This window comes from Lytechinus pictus, chromosome 1 (assembly GCF_037042905.1).
Source record: "Lytechinus pictus isolate F3 Inbred chromosome 1, Lp3.0, whole genome shotgun sequence".
Taxonomy (NCBI): Eukaryota; Metazoa; Echinodermata; class Echinoidea; order Temnopleuroida; family Toxopneustidae; genus Lytechinus; species Lytechinus pictus.
The window spans coordinates 3,668,446-3,693,481 of NC_087245.1; the positions used below are offsets into that span (position 1 = coordinate 3,668,446).

Below are 25,036 nucleotides of genomic sequence, written 5' to 3' on the forward strand. Positions count from 1 at the left end.
TTGTCAGTGTACTTTGCATTTTTTCTTTCAAGGTCATAGTCAAATAGAAAACCAGTTGCATCATTCTGTAGTCTGAATGTTTATGCGACAAATAGCATCTGTGACTGTATAAGTGGGAGGTGCTGTCTAATTGCAGTTGCAGTTGGTGTCTGCTGTTTGCATTGCACAACCCATTTGATAAATATTTTTTAATATTATATTCCCTCATATATGATGCAAAAATTATGCATATACACTGGTCTGAACATACTCAGTGTCACGCATGGTACTACTACATTCTGCTTCCCTGGGAATGTGTCCGGTTCTGTTTCATGTCAATACAAAAGAGGTAGTATAAGGGGAACAGTCATCACAACACCAAAAGCATGGTACATTTTAGGAGAACCTTGTAAAAACTTTGCAAATCACTTTTTAAGATCTTCATTTGGTTTTTGAAAGATATTCAAATCAATTTTGAGATAAGTGTTATTTTAATTCCCCATGCATTAAACATATGCTGATAGATATAAGGGGGGGGGTATTTTGGGAATTCAGTTGCAGGTCTTTTAACACATTTCTCCAAATTTCATCTCTTTTTTATTATTGTAGATTTTTGCTTAGTCAAGTCTTTGTTGGTTTGATCGGTTTGGTTGTTTCTTTAAAGAAAATTTTCAGTATCTATCCATCCTGAATACTATTGGTGATGTCATCACCATGGCGGATGTTCTTTGTTTATCGTGGTCTTACTCTTCTCCTGTCTGTTATTGATGCCTTATGAAATAAATCAAATCCCAGTTGATATCTTAGACCCAAACATTCCATTCTCTAGTCTTTCTTTCCTTTATCCCTCCCCTTTGTCACTTCTGTTCTCTCACTGTCCCACCCCCCCCCCTCCTCTCCCATCCATCCCTCTCTCTCTCTCTGTTTTGTTTTCTATCTCTATCAGACCAAGTAGTTCAGATGCTCTCCTACATCGCCATATCACCATACTTCCTAAATCCCTTCTCATCTAGGTTTTCATTCACCAAAGCTATTTCCTCACCTGGAATAACTCTCCCTAAACCCTGCCTAGCTCAAAATACATTTAAGTTCCATCAGATCTTTCTGCTATATCCCATTCAAGCTTTTGTGGATTTTGTCAGAAAACATTTTTCTGTGAATATTTTCAAGATCTCACTCTACTAGTCAAAAGTTCAGAGCCCCAGATATATGACATTGGTTGTGATAAACTGCTACTGGTAGGATATCAATACGAAGTCTCTCTATGATATTGCAATCATCTATGTGGTGTAGAAGCAGAAATTTGAAGTTATCAATCCTGACATTTATAGATCATAATTATTTTTATATGCTAACCTCCCAAGTCTACAGACCTAGTTGTATTTTTGTAAAAGCTACAACTTTTGATTTTGCTCTGTGTTTTGAGGGGGGGGGGGGTGTAAGAAGGAAGGGGCATCTTGTATTTCAGCATTCATATTGGTAAGTTTCTATACACATGCAGTTTTATCAACCATTGTTGGTGAGGTACAGATTTGTCATAATGCAGATAATTATGTTGTTACTTTGTGAGCTTACAAGTTCCTTCTGTTCCTGCTCGCATCACACCTCAACATCTTGTTAAAATAGATGTGGAATTCCCTTTGTTACAGTCATTTCTTTTTGAAAGAAATTCTTGTTGTCAGGAACACATGTAAACCAATTAATCATGGTCTGAAAATTCATTTTGTATTTACTTCATATTTTTCCAACTTATGCCTGTTTTGTTTGCTTATTTGTCGTCATCTATTTTGTGTTATTCAATTTGTATCATCTTTTTTGTTAGAGGCCGGCTTGGCATTTTCATGTTTTCCTCCACCATTGTATCTATAAAATTTATGTGTATTTTAAAAGAAATATATACATGTAATTTATTGTTTGTATTTGTGTTACATTTAGGCCTATTCTTAATTCAGAAGTTTATTACATCTAATTACACGAGTTGTGTGAAATTTATCTCACTGTAATTATTCCCTCTCTCTCTCTCTCCCATTCTCTTTGTCTTACTATTAGTTTTCAGGAAGTGGGGATGATGACATACCAGGGATGCCAGTCACATACTCTACACAGTATGAATCTGAGACTCCATCAACTCCTTCAAATAATGCAGGGGTAAGCAGGCATTCATCATGTTGTCATGGTGATGATGTCAACCACAAGGGTTACAGAGAGAGGGTAGAGGATGAGGGCAGAGATGAAGATGACCACGTCCAGGGGTGTAAAAGAATATTCTTATTAGTGAATTATAAGGAGAATGTCATGAGGGACACCCTAGTGTATTTTAAGTGTGTAGGGTTTTTTTTTTTTGGGGGGGGGGGTAGGGGGTAATGTTTGTGATCATAGCTGAAATTTGATCAATTACATTTGAATGATAGTCCTAATTTGTGTCATTTACTCCATGCTCTCAGTGTATAGAGCTTATAGTTGCATATATTGAAATAACGTGGCTTATGGAGGATGAGTGGGAGGATAAAAAGAGAGGACTTATTGGGATTCCTTGATTTCAAAAGAACAGTATAGACAGGAGTAGAAGAAATTTAATAGAGGTTCATACATAACAGGGAAAGACATTTTCATCACGGCTGCTGGGGAAGAATATCTTTGCACTAATCAAGTTATAAACATGTTTTATCAGTAGCAATGTAGTTTAAGGAATAAGAGAGGAGGGAAGGACAGACAAAGGAAAGTGAGGGAGCAACCTATAATAAAATAGATAGTTGTAGGCCAAGGCCTATATGTTTGAGAAAGGAAATAGAAGGTCCTCTCATCCCTGCTTGATAACCTGATATAAGAAGATGCATTGCTGACTGATACAGACTCCCAATAGACTCCTCATCACTTGTTGAGTGGAGTTTAATGACCTAAACCTTATTCACATTGACTCAAAACCTGTCCTCATCAGTAGACCAGCATCTCATGAAATAGGTATAAGTTAGGCAACAGTTGAAAAACAAGTTCTGTATCATTTCCCGGGCATGTCTTGATTATTATTCCCTATCTCAGCAACCTAAGATCTGCGGTATGAATGGGTTTATACTTTCTAAAGGACTATATATATTTTCACCTGCACTTTAGATCAGCATCATTTTACAATGCACAATCATTTTAAGGAATTAATTCCTGCTGGGTACACATTTACTTCACCTGGGTTTAGTGAGGCAAATGTAGATTAATGTCATATCAAATGATTTGAATAGCAGTTTGAACTTCCTTGTTTGAACCATGGACCTACCATGTTTGAACATACCTTGTGGAGCAAAGTTCAGAGACCTATCCACTGGACCACAACAGCTCTAATTCAGGTTCTTTCTTTTAGTATGAATAGGTTCAGTAGTAGATCCCTTACTACTGGCTTCATGTTGCAAAGTTCTCTAGTATCAAGGTTACATAAAGCCATCTGACAGAGACATTGGCATGTAACATCTGAATTAGCCATTAGAGATCGTTTGCTCATTGACTGATAGATGGGATGGACAGTAATAGAAACCCAGTGGAGGTTATGTTACCACAGGCTCCTGTGGTTGGTAACAGCCTTGCTGTAAATTCAAAGCTGGCATATTAACCTCTATGTTTAAAGCCCTAGACGCCATTGACTTGGTATAGACAAAAATGGAACGAGATTGTTACAATGTAGACAATGAAGGTGTGTTGCAAACAGCACACATTGACAAAGGGTGTAAAAAATTTAAGTCATAAAAACTGAATGAAGACAAGTAGAAAAACAGTTTGAAAATTGCAGTCTGTAATAAAGTCCAAAATACTTCTCCTACATACTACACAAATCATTGATGAACGTCCAGAGTACCAACAAGTACTAATATTAATGATGTATAACATTCAAAGTAGTAGTAGTAGTAGTAGTATATATATCTGTATTAAAAGCATATATACAATAAAATATGGTGGATTGTCCACATTCAGCTTGACTGGCACGGTCATGCTGGTCTTCCGTGGGGTCCAAAAGCAGGATAAGTCACCACTTTTTTCCCTGTAACAAAGAGATGAAGAGATGCAATCAGTCTTATAATCAGTACAAACTCTTATAACTGATATCAATCGTCAAAATCTTAAATTAGATATCAAAGAAAATAAAAGAGTCTTTCTTTGTTTTTTGACAGCTACCAGCCAGTGTTCAACCTCCATTGGAGCAGGTTGCGACCATCCTACCAAAGGTTTCCCCTACCACACCCACTGTTCCGGCCACGCCCTCATCACAACCAGCCGTTGTTGTACCTCCTGGATCAGCAATGAAAGGACAGAAAGGAGAAGTGGGCTGGCCAGGAATCAACGGTATCCATGGAAACCCAGGCGTCCCAGGGCCACGTGGTTTTAATGGTTAGTGAAATTTGCAAACTCTAAGGTGGTGGTGCTGAGGTTAGACAAGAATAGTCAAAAGGATGTAATCAGTTTCAAAAAGATTTCCCGGCACAATTATCTGTAGTGTCCAGCAATGGTGGAACAATTAATAATTTATTCATAGTTGAACAGTTTCTTTTTGACAAGTAATGCTTATCATTTCTAAGAGTAGCAGAAGAAATTCTTAATTTATTTCTGCCTGAAAACCCTGGGTGGTATTCTGGAACACTATCATAACTTTTGTCATAAGTTTTGTAATTTCTCTCTGAGTTGTGACACTGCTATGATTGTCATAAATCGGTACTCTTTTCCCTGTCATATCTCTCTAAGTTCCCACCCATCTTTTTGAAGGCAAACCCATCAAGATCACTGTTAGATCCCAGTGGGAGCCCTTCTTAACAATAGGAAGGCCGGTGGCATGTGGGGCGTATCCTTAAAACTAGGTGCATGCATGGGGGGGGGGGTAACGGGGGTTCAACCACCCCCTCAGATTGTCAAATTTTCATCAGGTGAAAACTCTTTTTTTTCCTTGTCGAGTTTTTATTCAACCCTCCCTTTTAAAAAATCCTGCGTTCGCTACTGCTTTAAACAGTAGCTGGCATTGTGCAATAGCGCATATATTGATGCGCTTAATTAAAGAGAGAGAAGGCCATGAAGGATTTTTAGAAGAAAGATAGAAAAAAGGGAAAACAGAAAAAAGGAGTTAATATTTATGTTAGGGCCTAACTAATTGTAGCATGAAAAAGTATTTCTAGAAACAGTCATGGACGATGAGTGAAGCTTATACCACAATCTAATCTAAATAATATCATTGTATGCAAGACATTAAGTTGGGCAGGATATCAATGATATTTGGTACTAAAAGATATGACCAAATTTATGACTGCTAGACCCTGTCATAAATTTTGTCTTTTGCCTGTATATTGGGATTATGCACATTTAAGAGCCCCTTTTTGTGCATGCTAAAGAGAAGGGACAAAATATATGACAATTTTTATGACAAAAGTTATGACATCCACCAGAAAGATAACGTTCAGAATACTGCTCCTGATGTCTAACTTTTCAAAAGCACAAATGAGATTTTGTATGATAAGGAGCCAATACAATCATCCAGTGGCAGCCATTCTTTTGTTGGCAAAGCTTAATCTCTCAATTAAGGTTCTTTTAGTGGGAGCTCATTAATTATTTCACAATGTAATTCTTTTCACATACTTCATTACTCTGAATATTTCTCAGGATAAGGATTTTAAAAATATTTTTCTTGGAACACAAACATTAAAAAAAATTCCAGCTAAATGAGGCTTTTGTTTTGTGTTTAGCTGATAATCATCACTCAGTGATATATTGTATGTATAGTAAACTACATGTAGATAACAAAATTAACTGATTAATATTATTGATGAAAAAACTGTTTGATATGCAAATAATGGAGCTTAGGGGGAGTAGTGAGGCACCTTAACAAAAGTGTGTGCAGTGTTTTTGTTTCTAACCCTCCCATTTCAGCGTGCACAAAACAGTTTGGAATGGAAGAATGCCCTTGTGAAAGACATTGAGTAGGGTTCTATCTAAAAGGCTCTGCACAAACTTTTTGTAAGGTGCCTGAAATACAAATAGCTTATTTTATCAACTGTTAAATGCATAATTTAGATTTGCTGTAGAACAGTTATATTACAGCACCTTAAATAGCATAGAAGTGCATTTCATAGTATTTCACATGGTCTTTTACTTCTAAACTTGTGCTAGCTAGTTGATATAGAGTCTGCAAGTCTGCGTTATGTTAATTCAAGCTTGTGTTTGAATCTGAATCCTTTAAATCATTATTTAGTGCCTTCTTCAAATTAGCTGAAACTCAAGTTGATTTGAATGTCTTTAGTTGAGTTAAAAGCTTGAGATATAACAGGTGATGATAGATGCACTCAGATCTTGTATGTACCAGTTGATACTGAGTTTGCCATATCCAACCAATTTTCAAGCATGAATTTTGCATAAAATTTTACCATTATGGGTAGGGATCAAAAGAAAAATAACTTACGTGCACTTTTGATAGAACAATTTAGCAATCATACCCCCACCCTATGGTTAGGGAATTTTAGTAAAAAGACGTCCTATTAGCACAGCACATCCCTGTGTACCTTGGTATGTGATTCAGGTTCGAATGCAAGTTTGATGCTACAGTTCATACAAGAGTTCCTGTTTCAAAAATAATTTGTTTCCTCTAACCTATTGTAATGTAGCCTTATTTTTTGCAATGAAATTTGAATTCTACTTGTCTTTATTGACATATAACCTTTTTGTTGTTTCTAATTATCTGTAATGCAGATGTGTAACATGTGATTTCCATGGATCTATTATCGAAATATATGTATAAACTTATATGAACCAGACTTAATAACTTCATGAACAGCACAATCCTTTAAAAAAATGCACTATGAACCCGGGGGGGGGGGGGGGGGGGGGGCACTTCCATTGACAAGTGGATACCATGCGCGACCATGGGATCTCAAAAAGCACCCTAAACACATATTTTCCATATTCTGAAAATGCACCCCTTAACAAGTATTGGCGTGTGAAACCCTACCCTTAACAAGTATTGGAAACAAAACGATATTCTTGGCAAGTATTCCCTGAATTGACCCCCTAAACAAGTACAGCGATATTTTTATTGTTATGTCACGGACATCGGTCGTCGGTTTTACCCTTACCTACATCATTGGGTTCAGTACAGACAACCTCCCACATCTCGCGCAAATCGTACTCTAAACACGTAGTGTTGACTCTTGGGGCAAAAAGTACATCCTTTATAAAACATTTTAGTCTTAATTTTTTTCACCCTCGCAAAATTTGATCCTAAACATGTAGCTTTCCTAGTGAAAATAGATACCCTTTTTTCATTATCTTAGTGTTTTTGACACCCTTATTACGTTACGTATGTACATGTAACGTGCCCTATCTTGAAAAAGACATTGTTTTTACGTGGTTTTTTGGTCGCGCATGGTATCCACTCGGTATCCACTCGTCAATGTAAGTTGAGTTAAAAGCTTGAGATATAACAGGTGATGATAGATGCACTCAGATCTTGTATGTACCAGTTGATACTGAGTTTGCCATATCCAACCCATTTTCAAGCATGAATTTTGCATAAAATTTTACCATTATGGGTAGGGATCAAAAGAAAAATAACTTACGTGCACTTTTGATAGAACAATTTAGCAATCATACCCCCACCCTATGGTTAGGGAATTTTAGTAAAAAGACGTCCTATTAGCACAGCACATCCCTGTGTACCTTGGTATGTGATTCAGGTTCGAATGCAAGTTTGATGCTACAGTTCATACAAGAGTTCCTGTTTCAAAAATAATTTGTTTCCTCTAACCTATTGTAATGTAGCCTTATTTTTTGCAATGAAATTTGAATTCTACTTGTCTTTATTGACATATAACCTTTTTGTTGTTTCTAATTATCTGTAATGCAGATGTGTAACATGTGATTTCCATGGATCTATTATCGAAATATATGTATAAACTTATATGAACCAGACTTAATAACTTCATGAACAGCACAATCCTTTAAAAAAATGCACTATGAACCGGGGGGGGGGGGGCACTTCCATCGACAAGTGGATACCATGCGCGACCATGGGATCTCAAAAAGCACCCTAAACACATATTTTCCATATTCTGAAAATGCACCCCTTAACAAGTATTGGCGTGTGAAACCCTACCCTTAACAAGTATTGGAAACAAAACGATATTCTTGGCAAGTATTCCCTGAATTGACCCCCTAAACAAGTACAGCGATATTTTTATTGTTATGTCACGGACATCGGTCGTCGGTTTTACCCTTACCTACATCATTGGGTTCAGTACAGACAACCTCCCACATCTCGCGCAAATCGTACTCTAAACACGTAGTGTTGACTCTTGGGGCAAAAAGTACATCCTTTATAAAACATTTTAGTCTTAATTTTTTTCACCCTCGCAAAATTTGATCCTAAACATGTAGCTTTCCTAGTGAAAATAGATACCCTTTTTTCATTATCTTAGTGTTTTTGACACCCTTATTACGTTACGTATGTACATGTAACGTGCCCTATCTTGAAAAAGACATTGTTTTTACGTGTTTTTTTGGTCGCGCATGGTATCCACTCGTCAATGTAAGTGCCCCCCCCCCCCCCCCCCCCCCCCCGGACTATGAAGCTCTCATTAGCAAGACATTGATTGTGATATGGTTTGGATCCAAGAAAAAAATATAAATGTTTAAAGTAGATTTGCTTTAAAAGTAACTTTCTTGCTCTGATTTCTTAACCATTCAATGTTGTGTGTTGTGGTCTGTTCTGTGCCCTAACCATTTAATCTAACAAACCTTTAGGTAACCCAGGACCACAGGGGCCAGAGGGACCAATAGGGCCCAAGGGAGAGAAAGGTAAGTTATAAATACTTCTGAGGGGTGTATATAGTGCTCTGTTTAAACTAGGTATGTTTTTTTTTAACTTGATGGAACTTGGTAATATGACAATATTCATCTGAAACACAAAATATGATGTGAAAATTAGGATCTCACATGTAAGAGAATGTTACAGCAGGGAGATAAAATGAACACATCCTCTTCATCGCCCATGATATTGTTGTAAATAAGTTGGGTACCAGGCTGTGAGGCTGGAAAAATATGTTTACCATCAATATCAATGATTTATGACACATCGTACATCAATAAACTGCATTGGATTTTACTTGCTAAGTCATTGGAGAACTAGACCAATATCTAGCCCTTGTGAAGAAAGATTTGAAATTTTGAGGAAAAAATCATAAAAAGGATAATCTTGTTTGGTGCATATAATAAAGCTGATATAAATCTAGAAATAAAATGTGGATGGGAAATGTGTCATGCCTGCCATGTGGGATGTAATGAAGCCGGAATACCCAAGAGGTGATAATATAGGTCAGGATGTTATTTAGAGGGTTCTATCTCTGGATACTCATCATCTCATCGGTCCTTCTAATGGTGTTTTGATTCCATCAATTCATCCTATCTATTTCCATCTCCCCTAGCTATCATCTTCATCATCATCATGTAAGAAACCATCTAAAATGAAAAATGACTCCAGATGGGTTGTTCCACATCTGCATCCATTTAATATCCAATCACCCAAATCGCTCTCCTCCATCCTCTTTATGGGTGCTCAGTTTAGAGATAAAGAGATATATTATTGGCACTGTGTTACAAGAATTAAGTTTGAATTCATATTACGAGTAAATTATGAGTTGCAATGGTCAAAATTCCACTTTTTTCCAGTGTATCAATGAGAAAATATGATTAGACACCTAAACAGAAAGTCTTTGCTGCAATTCTGGTCAGTATCATTCACAGCAGCCTCCCTGTCTTTCTCTATGCTCAAATGGGAGGATTGAAAATAATAAAGATGATTTGGGGGATTCCTTCTGAAAAATCTAGCTCTTACTTTTGGTTCCTAGAATATGTAATTTCAACTAAACTTGTGACACCCACCCCCCCCCCATAAAGATGAAAACAAATTAAATGATTATCTTTTTAAATCTGGTGTTTGCAGATTATCCAGCCAACTGCAGCCATCAGAATATTTAAAATCCTTATCTTTATATAAGTTGGTTCCCGGATATTAAATACATTTCTCTTAACTTTACAATTGCTGTTTTTATGTCACTTTTAATTTGTCAATGTCATCTTGGATTTTTTTCTTTTACTCACAAATATGTTCCTAAACTTTCATTCCTGTATTAATAAATTTCTTTGTTCTAACATTTGTGCCTTCTGGTGAAGTTGTACTTACAAAATGCATGACATTATATTCATTATTCAGCAGCAATAATTAAACATATATCTAAAATGAAATATAATCCTTGTAACAAAACATAATCCTTCATATTACAGACATAAATTTCTATTGATATATATATCTTTAGTGAATGCTATTTAACTGGAGTCATAGTTATTGAATATGTAGTTATTCTAATGATCCATTTTTGTCTCGCCTGCATAGCAGAGCGAGACTATAGGCGCCGCTTTTGCGGCGACGGCGGCGGCGTCGTCAACATTGAAATCTAAACCAAGGATAAGTTTTTGAAATGTCATCATAACTTAGAAAGTATATGGACCTAGTTCATGAAACTTGGCCATAAGGGTAATCAAGTTTTACTGAACATCCTGCCTGAGTGTCAGGTCACATGACCAAGGTGAAAGGTCATTTAGGGTCTATGAACTTAGACCATGTTGGGGGAATTAATATCGAAATCTTAACCATAGTTTATGCAACATAGATATAAGGGTTAACAAGTATGTTTTGCACATGTCTTAGGTCACATGATTATGGTCAAAGGTCATGTTGGGTAGATGGACATAATATTTTTTTATCATATGAGTGTTTTCTTTTGTGAATACCGTAATTATTCAATAGCTGTTTCCAGAGTCAGCACAGCTGCTATATTGAATGGCATAGTGCAGGCAAGACTGCCAGAGGCGTTCCACTTGTTTCTCCCTTAATATGATTCATGATTCATTTTCCTAATTTCTCCTTACACTCTCTCCTCCTTTCCTTGAAACTGTCCTTCATTTGTTACATCATATCATTGGAAATTAATTTGATCATGGACCCTATGAGAATCCATGATATCAGTCACAAATCATTCCATTTCATTATCAATATTATAATATATATATCAACAGCTTTCTCATCAACACCATCACTATTCATGTTATCGCTATTATAATATAATGTTTAGTTTTCTTGCTGGATCCAACTAATTTGATAAATTTGTCTTTTTGCAGATAATAGCAATTCTACAATATAAGTTTACTTCTTGGGTATTTTGGGGAAAACACTCTGTGCAATTCTATGGATGAAATTGAAGCAATGTTAATAAATTACATACAGGTACTTTTGCCAGATTGGACATTCATGAAAGAAAATCTCCCGATTTGTATTAATACACTGATATTTTTCTCATACAGCAGAAGTCTGGATTAAATAATGATAATTGATTTGAATACAGTTTATGTCTTTTTCATTGTGAACTATGCTATATGTTAATTACTTAATGTTCATCCATTTCATTTCCGACATTTTAAGTCTGATTTCACCTAAGCGTAGTTGGGTTAAGGTCATTTACATTCTTGTCCTATATTTCTTACCAGGTGACTTTGGAGATGCTGGTCCTACGGGATCTGTTGGTGAGGAGGGGTTACCGGGCGTGGCTGGTCCTCCTGGTGACCCAGGCATCAAGGGAGAGAATGGTGTTCAAGGAATGGCAGGGCAGAAAGGAGAAAAGGTGAGCTTTTACTGAATGTGATGTAATCATAGATGAATATTTCTGAAGATATCATTAATATCATTTTATATGTTTCTAATCCACATATTCTTCATATCAATTGCATATTCTTGTTCTTTTTTCACCCAAGGGAGAGCCTGGAATAGGTGTCCCGGGTTCTCCTGGTGCTGTACCAACCCTCAGTCTTGAAGAAATGATGCTTCTTAAAGGTGAAAAGGTGGGTTCAAAACATTTAATTTCATATACTTCTTTGTGGTATTGTGACAGAAAAATATACCTCATTTACTTTCCTTATAAATTTGGTATTCAGGCATTTTACTGCCTGCAGAATAGGCTGCTGTGAAGCTGTTTTGCGGTACTTGCAATACTTGTCTGATTTGTTTTTCATTTAGTTTGTTAAAAAAGTTTCAGTGATATCATACTCCTTTTAAACACATGACTTCAGCAATATCCAACCTATTTTATAAACTTCATAATTATATAGTTCAGGCAATATGACTAAGTGACATTTATTAAAAGCAAATTAATGGTATAATTTGTAAAAGCACATTTCCCTTTTAATTTAGTCCATTTGCAGACAAACGTTATTTGAAATATTACTTATCTGTATCAAAGGCAACAAATTTTTTAGCCATTTACTCTTATTTCAACTTTCATTTTCCCCTCCTAATAGGGAGATGAAGGGTTAATGGGTCCATCAGGTGCACAGGTAAGCAAAATTTAATTGTTCATTTATTTATCACTGTACTTTTCATTTGTTGATTAATTTTCAATTTTTATTTTCAATTATATTCACTAATACATTTAATGATTTTTGTAATTTGGTTTTTGAGAAATTTTCTGAAATTCTTACTCCCCAACATGAATTGTTGTCTACACTCGAATGGCAAACAGTGGAGGAACGTATTACATATAAATTTTGTGTTCTTGCTTTCAAAATACAAAACGATTTAGCCCCAGCCTATTTGGGACCACTTATCTGCAAACGTAATGTAACTTATAAAACACAATATTTTGAACTATGTCCCCTTCAAATACCCTGCCCTAGGACAGATTATAAAAGAAAATCTTTTGATTATGTTGCTGCTGTCGTATTTAATTCTCTCCCTTGTGATATACAAAAATGCACGTCCCTCCATGCATTAAAAAACTACTGTAAATCATTAAATTTCTGACTGTCATACATGTAATTACACTGAATAACTTGATGTTAATGTAATGATTCCATGAGTAAAATTGTTGATTTCACTCTCTTTGTATATAATGTATTCTGTTTTTACTATATTATATGTTACATACATTGATTCGCTATGATATTGAATTATTTGTTAAACTGCAGGGCGCCTTTGGAAAGCAGTTTTGCATAACTGAACAGGCCTACCCTGCAGTATAAAATAAATAAAACCAATAAATAAATTTCATTTGCAGGGTGTTGGGGGATCACAAGGAATAAAAGGAGATACTGGTGAACCAGGGCCACAAGGGCAAAAAGGAAATAAGGTGAGCTTCATTATTACAAAACAATTTTGTATCATTATTATCATTGACATAGTCACTTAGAATATTCATCATTTGGTTCTGAAATACCAGATTACTCGCAGTAAAAGTGTGAAATGCTTTTTTCAAAAAGTTTTTGGTCGTCATAAGCTCCCCTTCCCGCATCTTGATATCCAAAATTCTTTTTTTTAATTCTATTTTAGTATAATGTAGTAGGGATTGACTTAGTTTTCTTTTTAAATTGTCAAATATTGTGAAATATCTTTTGTATTGTTCAATTGGAATCGTTTGTATAGTGAAGTAGAACCTGCAAAGGCTTGCTAGTCCTCAAGCTATGCTATGCTTATCTTGGAGCCTTGTCAAGTTCTGCCCTGAAGCTATATGCTTTTTCATGTACTTGCATAATTATTTCAGAATTAAATCATTCAAATCAAATGAAAATGAAATAAAGAGAAGGACAAAAGGGAGATTAACTCTACTTATAATTCTGTTATCTTTCTGAGCTTTCCTGTTTCTTTTTTATTTAGTGAATTCTAGCTATATGACCGTTAAAAGTCTTGTTTATTTGTATGTTGTTTGTAGGGTGAAGTAGGTGTAGGTTTGATTGGAATGCAAGGTAAACCTGGTAAAGAAGGACCAAAAGGAGAGCCTGGACCAAGAGGGCCACCGGGAACTTCATCTCTTGATGTAAGTAACAACTTCTACAATCTATCTTTATTGTACTTTATTTGAGATTCTTTGAAGTGTGAAGGAGATCCCCGGGATTAAGATGATGTGTTATTTGTTGTCCATAAGTGATATAAACCTTGAGCTTTATCTGTACTGTGTATTGATCTGCATATACCGTAGGGGAAGGCGGGGTAAGTTGTGACACTTTTTGCATTTTGCATGATAGAATTGATATGACTAATAATATTGTAGAAACAAGTACCTTGCCTTTAAATATGATTCTTGGGAAATCTTTTTCACCTATATACAACTTTCTACCCCCACACTGAAAGTCGTTGTGACCTTTGAAAAAAACGATGTAAAGTGGCACAACTTGCCCCATCTATGGGGTAAGTTGTGCCACCTTCGAGGGTAAGTTGAGCCATAAAAACTATGTACAAAATGTATGCGGGAAGAACCAGCATGTCAATTCTTTATTTAAAGTCTTTTCACTTGCTAATTCTCTAAAAATACCAACATTCTCTAAAAGTAAAAGAACTGTCATGTGAATTTGCTCTTTTCTGCCTGCATATCGATGGCTTTTTAAGGTTTGATTGTGTTTTTGTTTACATTACCATAAGAATTACCATGGCTCAACTTGCCCCATGTTTGCTGGCTCAACTTACCCCAGTCCGAACTAAATGCGATAATTTCGCATCCACACATTTCTTATATATCCATCATGTAAAAGACTGTGACAAGAATGAAGATCCATACCTGGACTGACAATGTTGTTCTTATGCTTTATTATATGTAAAGAAGTGTGTGTGTAAAAAACACTTATCTATTTCACACCCTTTTTTACTTTTTTGGCTGAAATTTGTATTTTTCCCTCTAAAAATATACTTTTTGTTTCAAAGTTGAAAACAATGTGGTGGGGTTAATGGTTATGTAATGGGTCATCAATACATGACACCACCATAATGTCTGACTCATTCATTATAGGCCTGGGGGCGGTGGCTCAACTTGCCCCTATGCTCAACTTACCCCGCCTTCCCCTATATATAGGCCTAATGTTTTTCAACTTGTCTTCTTGTCTTTCTTTACTTGGCAGATACATAAAGTTTTGTAGATACATGTAATCAATCTGCAATGATAGTGTGATATGAATAAAAGCCAATTGAGTCCATAATAAACCATATTTTATGACTACAAATACTCATTATGATAGAATTACTCGATAAATCATGTTTTTACCAAACTTTTCCAAATTTGTCAAAATTTTCCATATTTTTGTCATTCTCTTCACTATTTACAGAGTTTTATAGAGGGATCTGGACTGGAGATGATTGCTGTAAGTGTACACATTCCTCCTTGTATTCATGGCCTCCGTGTTGACTTCAATATATTTTGCATATTCATAGTATATTCAAATTAGTGTGCTTCAGTATTAAGATTGGTAGTAATATGCCATATTATATAGTGTGTGTGAATAAAATGCAAACCAGAATTTTATGATTTCTTATGAGGAAACTGTCAAATTCATAAAATTCATATTCATAAAATTTATATTTTTTGAAAGAATAATTTATGAGCTTAGCAAGAATACCTGGAAATAGGTTACTATGACCAAGCATCACTGAATATCATTTTTCTTCTAAAAAAAGGTGATGCAGAATAGCAGGTGTTTCACTTTACACATTGAAAAGGCAAATGTGAATGTGAAGCATTGGTGGATGTAATCATGAATTTCCTCTGTCATTATTACTTACATAAAAGAGTTATAATAACAAGTATGTAGTAACAGTTTAAAGCTACTTATATCATTTGATTTGATTGGCTGATAGTTAACTTCTTAGAAGAAGTCTTTATGAAACAGGATCCTGATGTGCTGTACCTCTGTAGGGGAGAGAGAAACTACAATCAGAGATATTTCAGGTACATTCTGTTTGCATGTCATATACTTACAGGGGCCACCTGGTTTGCCTGGTTCTCCTGGCCGTCCTGGTGCTATGGGACCCCGTGGACCCGAAGGTGCACCGGGTATAGTGGGAGTTCCTGGTATGGATGGTGCACCAGGAAAACCTGGACCTCCAGGTCTAGATGGAAGACCTGGACCTAAGGGAGAATCTGGTGGTCTCACTGAGGAGATCATGGATGAGATAGCTAACTTGACTGCTGAGTTTGAGATGGAGGGATTGCCAGGAATGGATGGCTTTAATGGTTCAAGAGGTCCTCCAGGTCTACCGGTAAGTGGCATTTATTAGAGTTATGGTGAGGGTGGTACTGTTGGAGGTATTTTTGTAGATGTTGGTGATAGCGATGATGATGATGATGATGACGAAGACGACGACGATGATGATGGTTATTGATGAAGATGATGATGATGATGATGATGATAAAGATGATGATGGTGATGGTAGTATTGGATTTTTATGATGATCATTGAAATCAAATCAATAAAGGTCAATTTATCTATACCAATTTTTAAAATGTATTTTAAAGGTATAGGATCTTGACATTTCCTTTATTCTTTTCTTGTTTTCTTAATTATTATTGAACTCCATTGTATTAATGGCTATGATTTGATTACATCCAGGGTGTTATGGGTCCTAAAGGAGATCCTGGAATGGATGGACAAAGAGGAATGAAAGGTGAAAGGGTAAGTTATTATCTTCTACAAATGGATCGTTTTGCCAAATAGATAACAGAAATCACTGGATAGGGTTCCTGCCAAACTGAAGATGTGTATAGATATGGTATCTACAATAGCACAATGGCAGGCTTATTTTAGCTTCTGGAGAGAATGTAGAGAAGATGATATTTCTGGTTTTCCAAAATATTTTCTTCATGAACTTAAATATTTGATAACATCTTATGGATGCCATCATAGACTGATTCCTACATTCCATTGGCTATAAACAATAACTTGTCATGGATTTATAAATATCTTTTTGAAATGCTGTCTTTTCTTGAAGTAATATTAAGAGAATTTGTTTTACTCCTTAGAAAATCATCAATATTTCTACAGGAAGTGGAATTCACCTTAGATGAAACTTCTAAATAATGACATATACTTTTTTGATATTTAGTAATTAATACAAATATGGTTTTCATTTTGTAGATGGGAATGATTTATGTGTAGCCTTCAGTCTTTCCAGATATTTTATTTAACTGTTTAATCTGTTTTTCTGATTTGACAGGGACCATCTGGTCCACTTGGAGTTGAAGGAGCAGAGGGATTGAAGGTAAATTATCTTTCACTTCTATTCATTAATAGAAACGTAGGAGAGATGGCAGAGGGATAATGAAATTAGAAACAAGAGAAAGGCAGTGGCTTGCTAACAATTTTGGCTGAAAGGTATTAAGTGTAGAAAGAAAAAAAAATCAAATGCAATAAATTACCCAAAGGCAGAGAGATAGCTAGAGAAAGAAAGAGGAAATGGAAATATAAGGTTGTTCATTTTATTTCTTTTTTTATTCTACATTGTGCATATTTGTTTTTTTTTTGTAAACTAAATAATTGAAACTGACTTTTGTTGGATTGCTCCCCTTGGGAATGGAGAAAGCGCAACATTTCATACAGGCAAACAAGGATCTCATGACCAGGGTAATAATGTATTGGTAAAATGCTTAGAGACAATGTTGGAATGTATGAAGTACTATGTAAAAGCTATTTATTATTATTTAGAGTTGTCTACCATTTCTTTCTCCAGGGTGAACCTGGTCAGAATGGTATACCAGGTGTACCGGGCATTGCTGGGATACCAGGAGAACCAGGACAGAATGGAGCCAGGGGTCCACCAGGACCAGCAGGACCCCCTGGACCTCCAGGAGCATCTCCCCTTCTACCTCCAGGCTTCCCATGGAGCAATACAGCTCTGGTGAGTAATTCAACTTGAAACTTAACCTATTGATTACTTTTTATGAAATCTATTTTGTATAAAAATCATTTATATTATTGTATGTGCCCATTTATATCAATATTTGCCACAAATGAGGTTCAAATATTTCTTTATCATCATAAAGATCTTGCAGGTTAATTACCTATAACTTATTTCTATTTTTGATCATTGATATTCAAGCTTGTGTAATACAATGTTTATTGTGATTTTTATCAGATTGATGGTTCAAGTAGCTATCATTACATTTTGTTTGTCACAATTGTTTCATGTCTTAGTGTAGTAGGTTTCATGGTACACCATGTATCTTTCTTGGGCAAGTTTTGGTCCTGAAAAGGACCACCCAAACTAGAAGTTTCAACAAGTGTGTTCTTGTCATCTTCAGGACATTGTTCTTGTAGTCTTTAGGGAAGTTTGGCTGGTCGTTTTCTGGACCAACAATTGCCCAAGAAAGATACATGGTGTACCGTGAAACCTACTCTACCATTCTTCTTCACCATGGAAACCTTCCTCTCCCCTCCTGTCACCTTCTCTGTAATCTCACATCTTATTTATAGAATCAAGACCAAGAAGGAAGTGCTGATGGAAGTGGAGCATGGAGTGGAACTCTACCACCTGTAAGTTAAATTGCTTTCATCCCCAAAGACTAAAAGAGTGCACCCCAAAAATCTCTTACTCAGTGGGTTGATTTTATATACCTGTGATATTTTCTACAGTGATTTTTAAATGTTATTCTTTACTCATGTGCATTTGTACCTTGTTAATTATAAGAAACTAAATTGTTTCTATCATCATTTGTTGATTGATAAGGTTCATCTTATCCAGTTTCCACTATGTATTCAGTGCAGGTCATCATACAGACAGAAAAACAAATGTGTCAAGATGTCATTGTTGCCTGTCGAAACCGAAAGAGAGCAGATTTATATCATGATAATTTCATTTGACACTATGTAGACTGTCAAGCCTTTTGACTCATTAATAACATCATGATAACCTTGATTGTTAGGACTTTCAAATAATATACACACTTTGATTTTCCAATGTTCTTGTTGCAGTACATGGTTGGAGATCCTGGTCCGCAAGGTCTCCCTGGACCAGAGGGAATGCAGGGAGAACCAGGACTAGTAGGAGAACCAGGAATCCCAGGAGAGCCAGGAACACCAGGGATGCCTGGTCCTATTGGAGAGAGGGGAGAGAGAGGGTTACAAGGACCAATGGGATTGCAGGTTAGTGCGTGAATTGTATCACTTTTAATAAGCATAGTTTTGATGTTGTTGATTATTTTTTACACAAGTGTGCATTTTCTTCTTACATTGGACATAATGTGCTTCATTAAATAAAACATTCTTTTATATTTGACTTATATTGCATAAAGCCTGTTTTTAATAACAGAAATGCTCTCAGCCACTCAAATAGCAATATTTATGAGGTTACAATAATATCCTTAATCTAAATAGATGTCTTTATCTGCAACTTTCTATTCCATGAGAGGATGGGTATTTAAGCTTTATGTTAACAAACATATGAATGCTTTGTCAAATCTGCATCTTTTCAACTAATCATGCACCAAGCTGGTGTTTATAATTTGAAAGTATGATTAGTTGAAACAAAGACTTGCAATATGCAAGAAGCTGCTTGATTTTCCATTTTTATATATTTTAGTGGCCACAGCAGAATAGAAAGGTTTTTGACTTGGAATATATGTAGCGTTGTCATGTAGATGGATCAATGATGAAAAAGACTTTTCCCTTAACAGCATACGATATAGTAGCTTATGAAACAATCTTGTGCTGGTTCTTGAAAATATTGCTTCAATGATGCATATGTATGTTAGCCTTGAACAAAATGTTGACAGTCAGGGATGCTAGTTTGCAGTACATATCAACATCATATTTTTTTATTCAATCCTTGTCTACAGGGAGATAATGGTACAGATGGATCACCAGGACTTAAGGTAAATAACAGTCATCTTTTAAAGTCACTTTTATATTTTAAATCCAACTGTGTGTCAGCTTAGAAGAACTGAATTGTATTTTTTAATTTTTAATTTTTATGATTTAATTTGTTTTATAGGGTGATACTGGAGTTGCTGGACCTCCTGGTCTGCCAGGAAGAGATGTAAGTATTGTTTCTTATTATCTTATCTTTTCATTCTTTATACTCCTCACTTTCATCCTTTATCTTACCTTTGTCTTAATTTTGCTTCTACCTTCCTGTAAACAATGTATTCTTCATTATACAATTTTCATTTTTTCTTCTATATGTGAAATAGGAACATTTGGTACTGTTTATTTTTCATATTAGAGTAGATGAGAATTATTGTTTTCTCCTTCAATGTCTGAAACCATAGAAAAACTTAATGTAGGGTCTGAAATTCGATACTGAATGCTTCAGATGATTCTTCTAAGAAGTAAGTCAATGATTGTGATTCTTTTGATATTTTGCATATGTTCATATTGATCTGCTATCGATAGCATTTATCTGAAATTCTGTTTATTTTCTCTGTTGTTCATTCAGGGTGTACCAGGACCACATGGTGTAGGTGTCCAAGGTCCACCAGGAGATAGTGGTCTTCCAGGACCAAGAGGAATCCAAGGATTGAAAGGAGATCCAGGGGAACAAGGACCACCTTGTGAAATACCTCCAGAAATACTTGCCTTGTCTGAGGTAAGCACACATTCTTCCTGTAAAAACAGTTTGCTATGTTATTTTGTATTTTCTATTTATCATAGAAGTATTTTGTCTTCACATTGATGCTCACAATCATAAGTGTTTTGTCATTATGGCAAGTTGATTGTCAGATAGAGGCACTTCTTTTATCCTGAATGGCATTATATCTTCAAAACTGTATCAATTCACAATTTGACAAACATACGCCAAAAATTAAATCAAAGGAATAATTAATTTGTTTGGCGATTAAGACAAGAAATAAGATATTAATTTTTTTGTTGGAAAAAATGAATTTTGTATTATTGTTGGAGAAAAATGAATATCTTATTTCTTACGCGAAACTTATTGTACATTATTTTTCAGAAGCACAATATTTAGCCCCGGCAAATAATTCAGCACATTGATGTTGTAAAATTCATGATAGATTTACCTCTGCCTAAGGTCAATAAGATCACCAGTAATAATTGTACAACATGTTTCTTCTTATAGCGCTATGCTGGAATGGGTTCAGGAGACATGGGTGGAGGCATGATCACCAGGGCGCCACAAGAATTATCTGGTATAAAAGGAGATAAGGTAATGATCCTCAATACTATGGCTTTTTCACAAAATGTACATGATTATTCAATATTTGATTCATATAATGCCTTCTTGTAGATGGAGTATACATAGGAAATATCAAATTGTGTTCCGAGGGGAAAAAACAGGTTTCTGGATCCCAAGACTACTTTTATATCAACTGAGCTATCATGTCTTATTTTCTTGTGACCTCTTTATTATTATCCATTTTGTCAACATTGTATGTCTATGTCAAACCTGCTCTGATGTTTATACCCACTTTTTCTGGGATAACATATGGGAGCCTTTTTCTTACATGATTGGATATTTTTTCTTGCAGGGTGATATAGGATTTGATGGTGTACCTGGTATGGATGGTCAGAAGGGAGTTAAAGGTTATCCTGGTCCTAGAGGACCGGTTGGTGTAGGAGGACCTAAAGGAGATAATGTGAGTCTCAAGTTTTCTTTCATTTAATCCATTGACTACTGAATTCTGTAAGTTCTACAGACATTGCACAGGGACTCAATTTTAGTAGTCAATGGGTTAATATCAAATGTAATTGATTCAGTTTTATTTATATTTACATTGCAGTCATACAGTGTCTTTACATGTTAAATTTTATGTAATGTTTTGTAAAAAGTTGTGTATTTAAATTGAGTCCTTACCCCCCAGTCATCTTATTCAAATGAGCTGAACTTTCCATTTAAAAGGAACTTTTATCATTCAATTTCACAAATATAGGGAACCAAAGGAGACAAAGGTGAGATAGGATCAGACGGTTACCCAGGACCAAGAGGAGTTAAAGGAGATAAGGTAAGCAGTATTATCATTATGTTGAAAGAAACTTTTAAAAAATGACTACAATGTCCCATATAGTAACAATGAGACAGTAAATGGAAAGCAAATGATATATAATCAGACAATTCACAATGAAAAATTATCTACAGGATATAGAATCCATCACATTGTTATATGCTGAGTAATAAAATCTAGCAATCTAAGAAAATTCAGCCTTCGCACATGGAAATGTTGTAGAAATATATGATGAAGTAATTTTCACGTGCTTCTGGTATTTTTTACTTGCAGGGTGATATGTTTGTCCCAACTGAAGAAGAGATGCTAATGTTGAAAGGTGATGGGGGAGAGAAAGGAAAAAGAGGAAAGAAAGGACTTAAAGGCCAGTTTGGTATCCCAGGAAGACCTGTAAGTAAAATATTTTTGACCTTCCTGAAATTATTTATTGTAATTTTATTCTAGATTTCATGAAAATATTAATTTTGTTCAATGATCATGACTTGAGCAGTACATGAAGTGAAGTAAGAATGGAGAAAAGTGGGGCCAAGCATAAAAAATGTTAATCATTTGATGAAATTACCCTTATGTTATATTATGATCTTATAAGATGGATATGAGTTTTATATGCTCAGCCATTCAAGTAAAACAACCATGTTCATTGTATTTATATGGTTATTCTTGGTAACACACATTGGTAGACTTTGCATTTTTTTCATTAGAAGAAAGTATACTCTTATTTTAAGTAATGTGTCTGAGTCATTCACAGAGAAAGAAAGTTAAAAAGAAAAAGCAGACAAGTATTCAACAAAGTTAAAGTATACTTCAGGACTTTTTTTTAATATTCAAGTGCCTTTCACTTATTCCTGCCATTTGATCAGGGTCGACCAGGTGAACCAGGCATACAGGGAGAAATAGGACCAGAGGGACCCCAAGGACTACAAGGTCCACAAGGTCCATCTGGAGATGTAAGTAATGATGATGATGATGATGATGATAATGATGATGATAATGATGATGATGATAATGATGACAAGAATGATGATGATTATAATGATGATGATGATTATGCCAGTGATGATGATGACAATGATAATGATGACAATAGTTTTTATGTCAGTGATTATTATGATGTTAAATATGATCATAATAATGAATGTTATACAGATAATGATGATCATAATCATGGAGATGGTGCTGGTATGTATAATAATGGTGATGATGGTGGTCATGGTAATGATGATGATGATGGTGCTGATGATTATGATGGTGAAGATAATCTTACGCTTTTATCCCTCTTTTGGCCCATCCATTCCCAAGATTTTTGTTTGTATTTCATTTTGTTCTAGGGTAACTGTGCATGTGATCCTACCAACTTCCCTCCTTCATTCTTTCCTCCTGGAGAGAAAGGATCTAAAGGAGATCCTGGTTCTCCTGGTCCTTTGGGACCTGATGGTGTGCCTGGAGCTCCAGGTGAGTTATTAACCCTTTGACTTCTGAATTCCCCTTACCCTCTTAGCTTCATGAAGTTATGTGTGAGTATATCAATCATTGATTTACATACTTTATGGAATTGCCCTTCTAGAAGAAAATTGGTAACATTTCTGAGTAAAAATAACCACTTTTAAAGTGAGAGAAATGCAAACTTCACACCCAGAGTGTATGATGTGCATTTCAGTTTTCAGAATTCATTGTTAAAAAATAAGTTGACCTACCACCAATTTCCTTTACTTTAGTTTTCTTGAATGTCTATGACCAGTTAATGATTCTTTTATTACAGTTGAAATAATCACCTTAGATCACAGTTGAAAGCTAATAGTGTATTATGTTCTTTTAATCTCCACAGGTTTACCAGGTGTTCAAGGATTAAGAGGATTACAAGGTTATAAAGGAGATCAAGGTGATGGTGGGCTGGAAGGAAGACCGGTAAGATTCAAATATTGTCTCGATTCCTGAAGTATTTTATGATTTAGAGCTAATATCTAATGCTTCACAAGCAGAATGAAAGTTTTCTATTTAAGTTGAAAATTGGCAAAAAGAAGCTGCTGAAAACTGCTTATCTAATAACAGAGCCAATGGAGTAAATTAGAAAGTCAAAAAGGGGCCTAAGCTTTCGATCCTAGCAGAATCTTTGCCTCCGACGAAGATTCTGCTAGGATCGAAAGCTTAGGCCCCTTTTTGACTTTCTAAGTTGAAAATTATTTGCTATATAAGTTTGCATTTTGTTAATTTTGTTTTCTGTTCAATATTTTGGTTTGCCCTCGCAACAACAGTTGTAAGTCACAAACTTTCCTCTTTTAAGAATAATTCTACAGAATTATTTTCAATAATATTATGGAGATATAGTTGTTGTTCACTGTATATGAAGCTTATTGAACAATTGTTGTTTGTTTGAATCCTTATCCTATTAATGTAGGGGGCTCCAGGGGTACCAGGAGTGCCTGGGGTAGCTGGAACTAAAGGAGAAAAGGTAAGATATATTTCCTTTTAAAACTCTCTTTAAGCCATGCTGTTTAATCCCTTTCCCCTACACCTCTCTCCTCTCTATGAATACGCATATGTTTACAGGGTGGACATTTCTTTCTTTCAGGTTGTTTGTTGTGTAGCCTTTTTTAATTATAGAGATCATAGGCAGAAACATGATAAAAAATAAACAATAATAGAAAATTTATTTTGTTTAATGCATGTAAGTATGAAATTCAGCAAACAAATATTTTACTAACATTAGCATATGTACTAGTATGTATTTACCAGAAAACTTATTCACCAATATAAAAAAGTATGAGCACATTCACAATGAATTGAAAAGGACAAGCTTCGTAAAATAGGAAGCCATTGGAACATCAATGCTTGATCTGTTATCAACAATATTAATGGTGTACCATTTGAATGAAGGAATTCCGAATTAGTCTCATTCACTATTCATCTGTGTTAACTACCATGCTGGAATAAAGATGTAATCAAATGAATCATTCAACTATTAATCATTCCTTCTTTATAGGGTGATCCAGGTGATTTCTATGTGAATGATGAGGTATTTATAGGACCACCAGGTGAACCTGGTCCACCAGGCAGAGATGTAAGTAAAAAGGTTTCATCATGAATATATGTGATTCTTGCTAAGGATTCAACAGTATTTATTCTCTTTCCTCTTTTTTCTTTCTTGCCCTAATCTCTCTGTGTGTCTTCATTTATTTTTATACTCGCTTTTCTGCTTTTGCTCTTCATTTGTCCTCTAGAAATTTCTCTTGTTCATTTTTGTTCTTATTTATTTTTTAGATTTCCCCTTCCCTAAA

General features: G+C 35.3%; 1 protein-coding gene across 3 annotated transcripts in view; it reads left to right on the forward strand.

The window, feature by feature from the left end:
* Nucleotides 1–25,036, forward strand: part of LOC129254262 (collagen alpha-1(I) chain-like) — a 100,020-nt gene that overhangs the window by 61,507 nt on the left and 13,477 nt on the right. For all 3 annotated transcript variants that reach the window (XM_064106887.1, XM_064106937.1, XM_064107002.1), the window contains 27 exons: nucleotides 2,029–2,127; nucleotides 4,134–4,350; nucleotides 8,740–8,793; nucleotides 11,539–11,672; nucleotides 11,803–11,889; nucleotides 12,346–12,381; nucleotides 13,101–13,172; nucleotides 13,752–13,856; nucleotides 15,136–15,171; nucleotides 15,788–16,066; nucleotides 16,417–16,479; nucleotides 17,021–17,065; nucleotides 17,534–17,701; nucleotides 18,277–18,336; nucleotides 18,775–18,945; nucleotides 19,638–19,673; nucleotides 19,793–19,837; nucleotides 20,237–20,386; nucleotides 20,879–20,965; nucleotides 21,288–21,395; nucleotides 21,690–21,761; nucleotides 22,035–22,151; nucleotides 22,622–22,708; nucleotides 23,090–23,213; nucleotides 23,587–23,666; nucleotides 24,157–24,210; nucleotides 24,742–24,819. In XM_064106887.1, coding sequence (XP_063962957.1) covers nucleotides 2,029–2,127; nucleotides 4,134–4,350; nucleotides 8,740–8,793; nucleotides 11,539–11,672; nucleotides 11,803–11,889; nucleotides 12,346–12,381; nucleotides 13,101–13,172; nucleotides 13,752–13,856; nucleotides 15,136–15,171; nucleotides 15,788–16,066; nucleotides 16,417–16,479; nucleotides 17,021–17,065; nucleotides 17,534–17,701; nucleotides 18,277–18,336; nucleotides 18,775–18,945; nucleotides 19,638–19,673; nucleotides 19,793–19,837; nucleotides 20,237–20,386; nucleotides 20,879–20,965; nucleotides 21,288–21,395; nucleotides 21,690–21,761; nucleotides 22,035–22,151; nucleotides 22,622–22,708; nucleotides 23,090–23,213; nucleotides 23,587–23,666; nucleotides 24,157–24,210; nucleotides 24,742–24,819 — 2,664 coding nt within the window. The remainder of the gene's footprint in view (nucleotides 1–2,028; nucleotides 2,128–4,133; nucleotides 4,351–8,739; nucleotides 8,794–11,538; nucleotides 11,673–11,802; nucleotides 11,890–12,345; nucleotides 12,382–13,100; nucleotides 13,173–13,751; nucleotides 13,857–15,135; nucleotides 15,172–15,787; nucleotides 16,067–16,416; nucleotides 16,480–17,020; nucleotides 17,066–17,533; nucleotides 17,702–18,276; nucleotides 18,337–18,774; nucleotides 18,946–19,637; nucleotides 19,674–19,792; nucleotides 19,838–20,236; nucleotides 20,387–20,878; nucleotides 20,966–21,287; nucleotides 21,396–21,689; nucleotides 21,762–22,034; nucleotides 22,152–22,621; nucleotides 22,709–23,089; nucleotides 23,214–23,586; nucleotides 23,667–24,156; nucleotides 24,211–24,741; nucleotides 24,820–25,036) is intronic.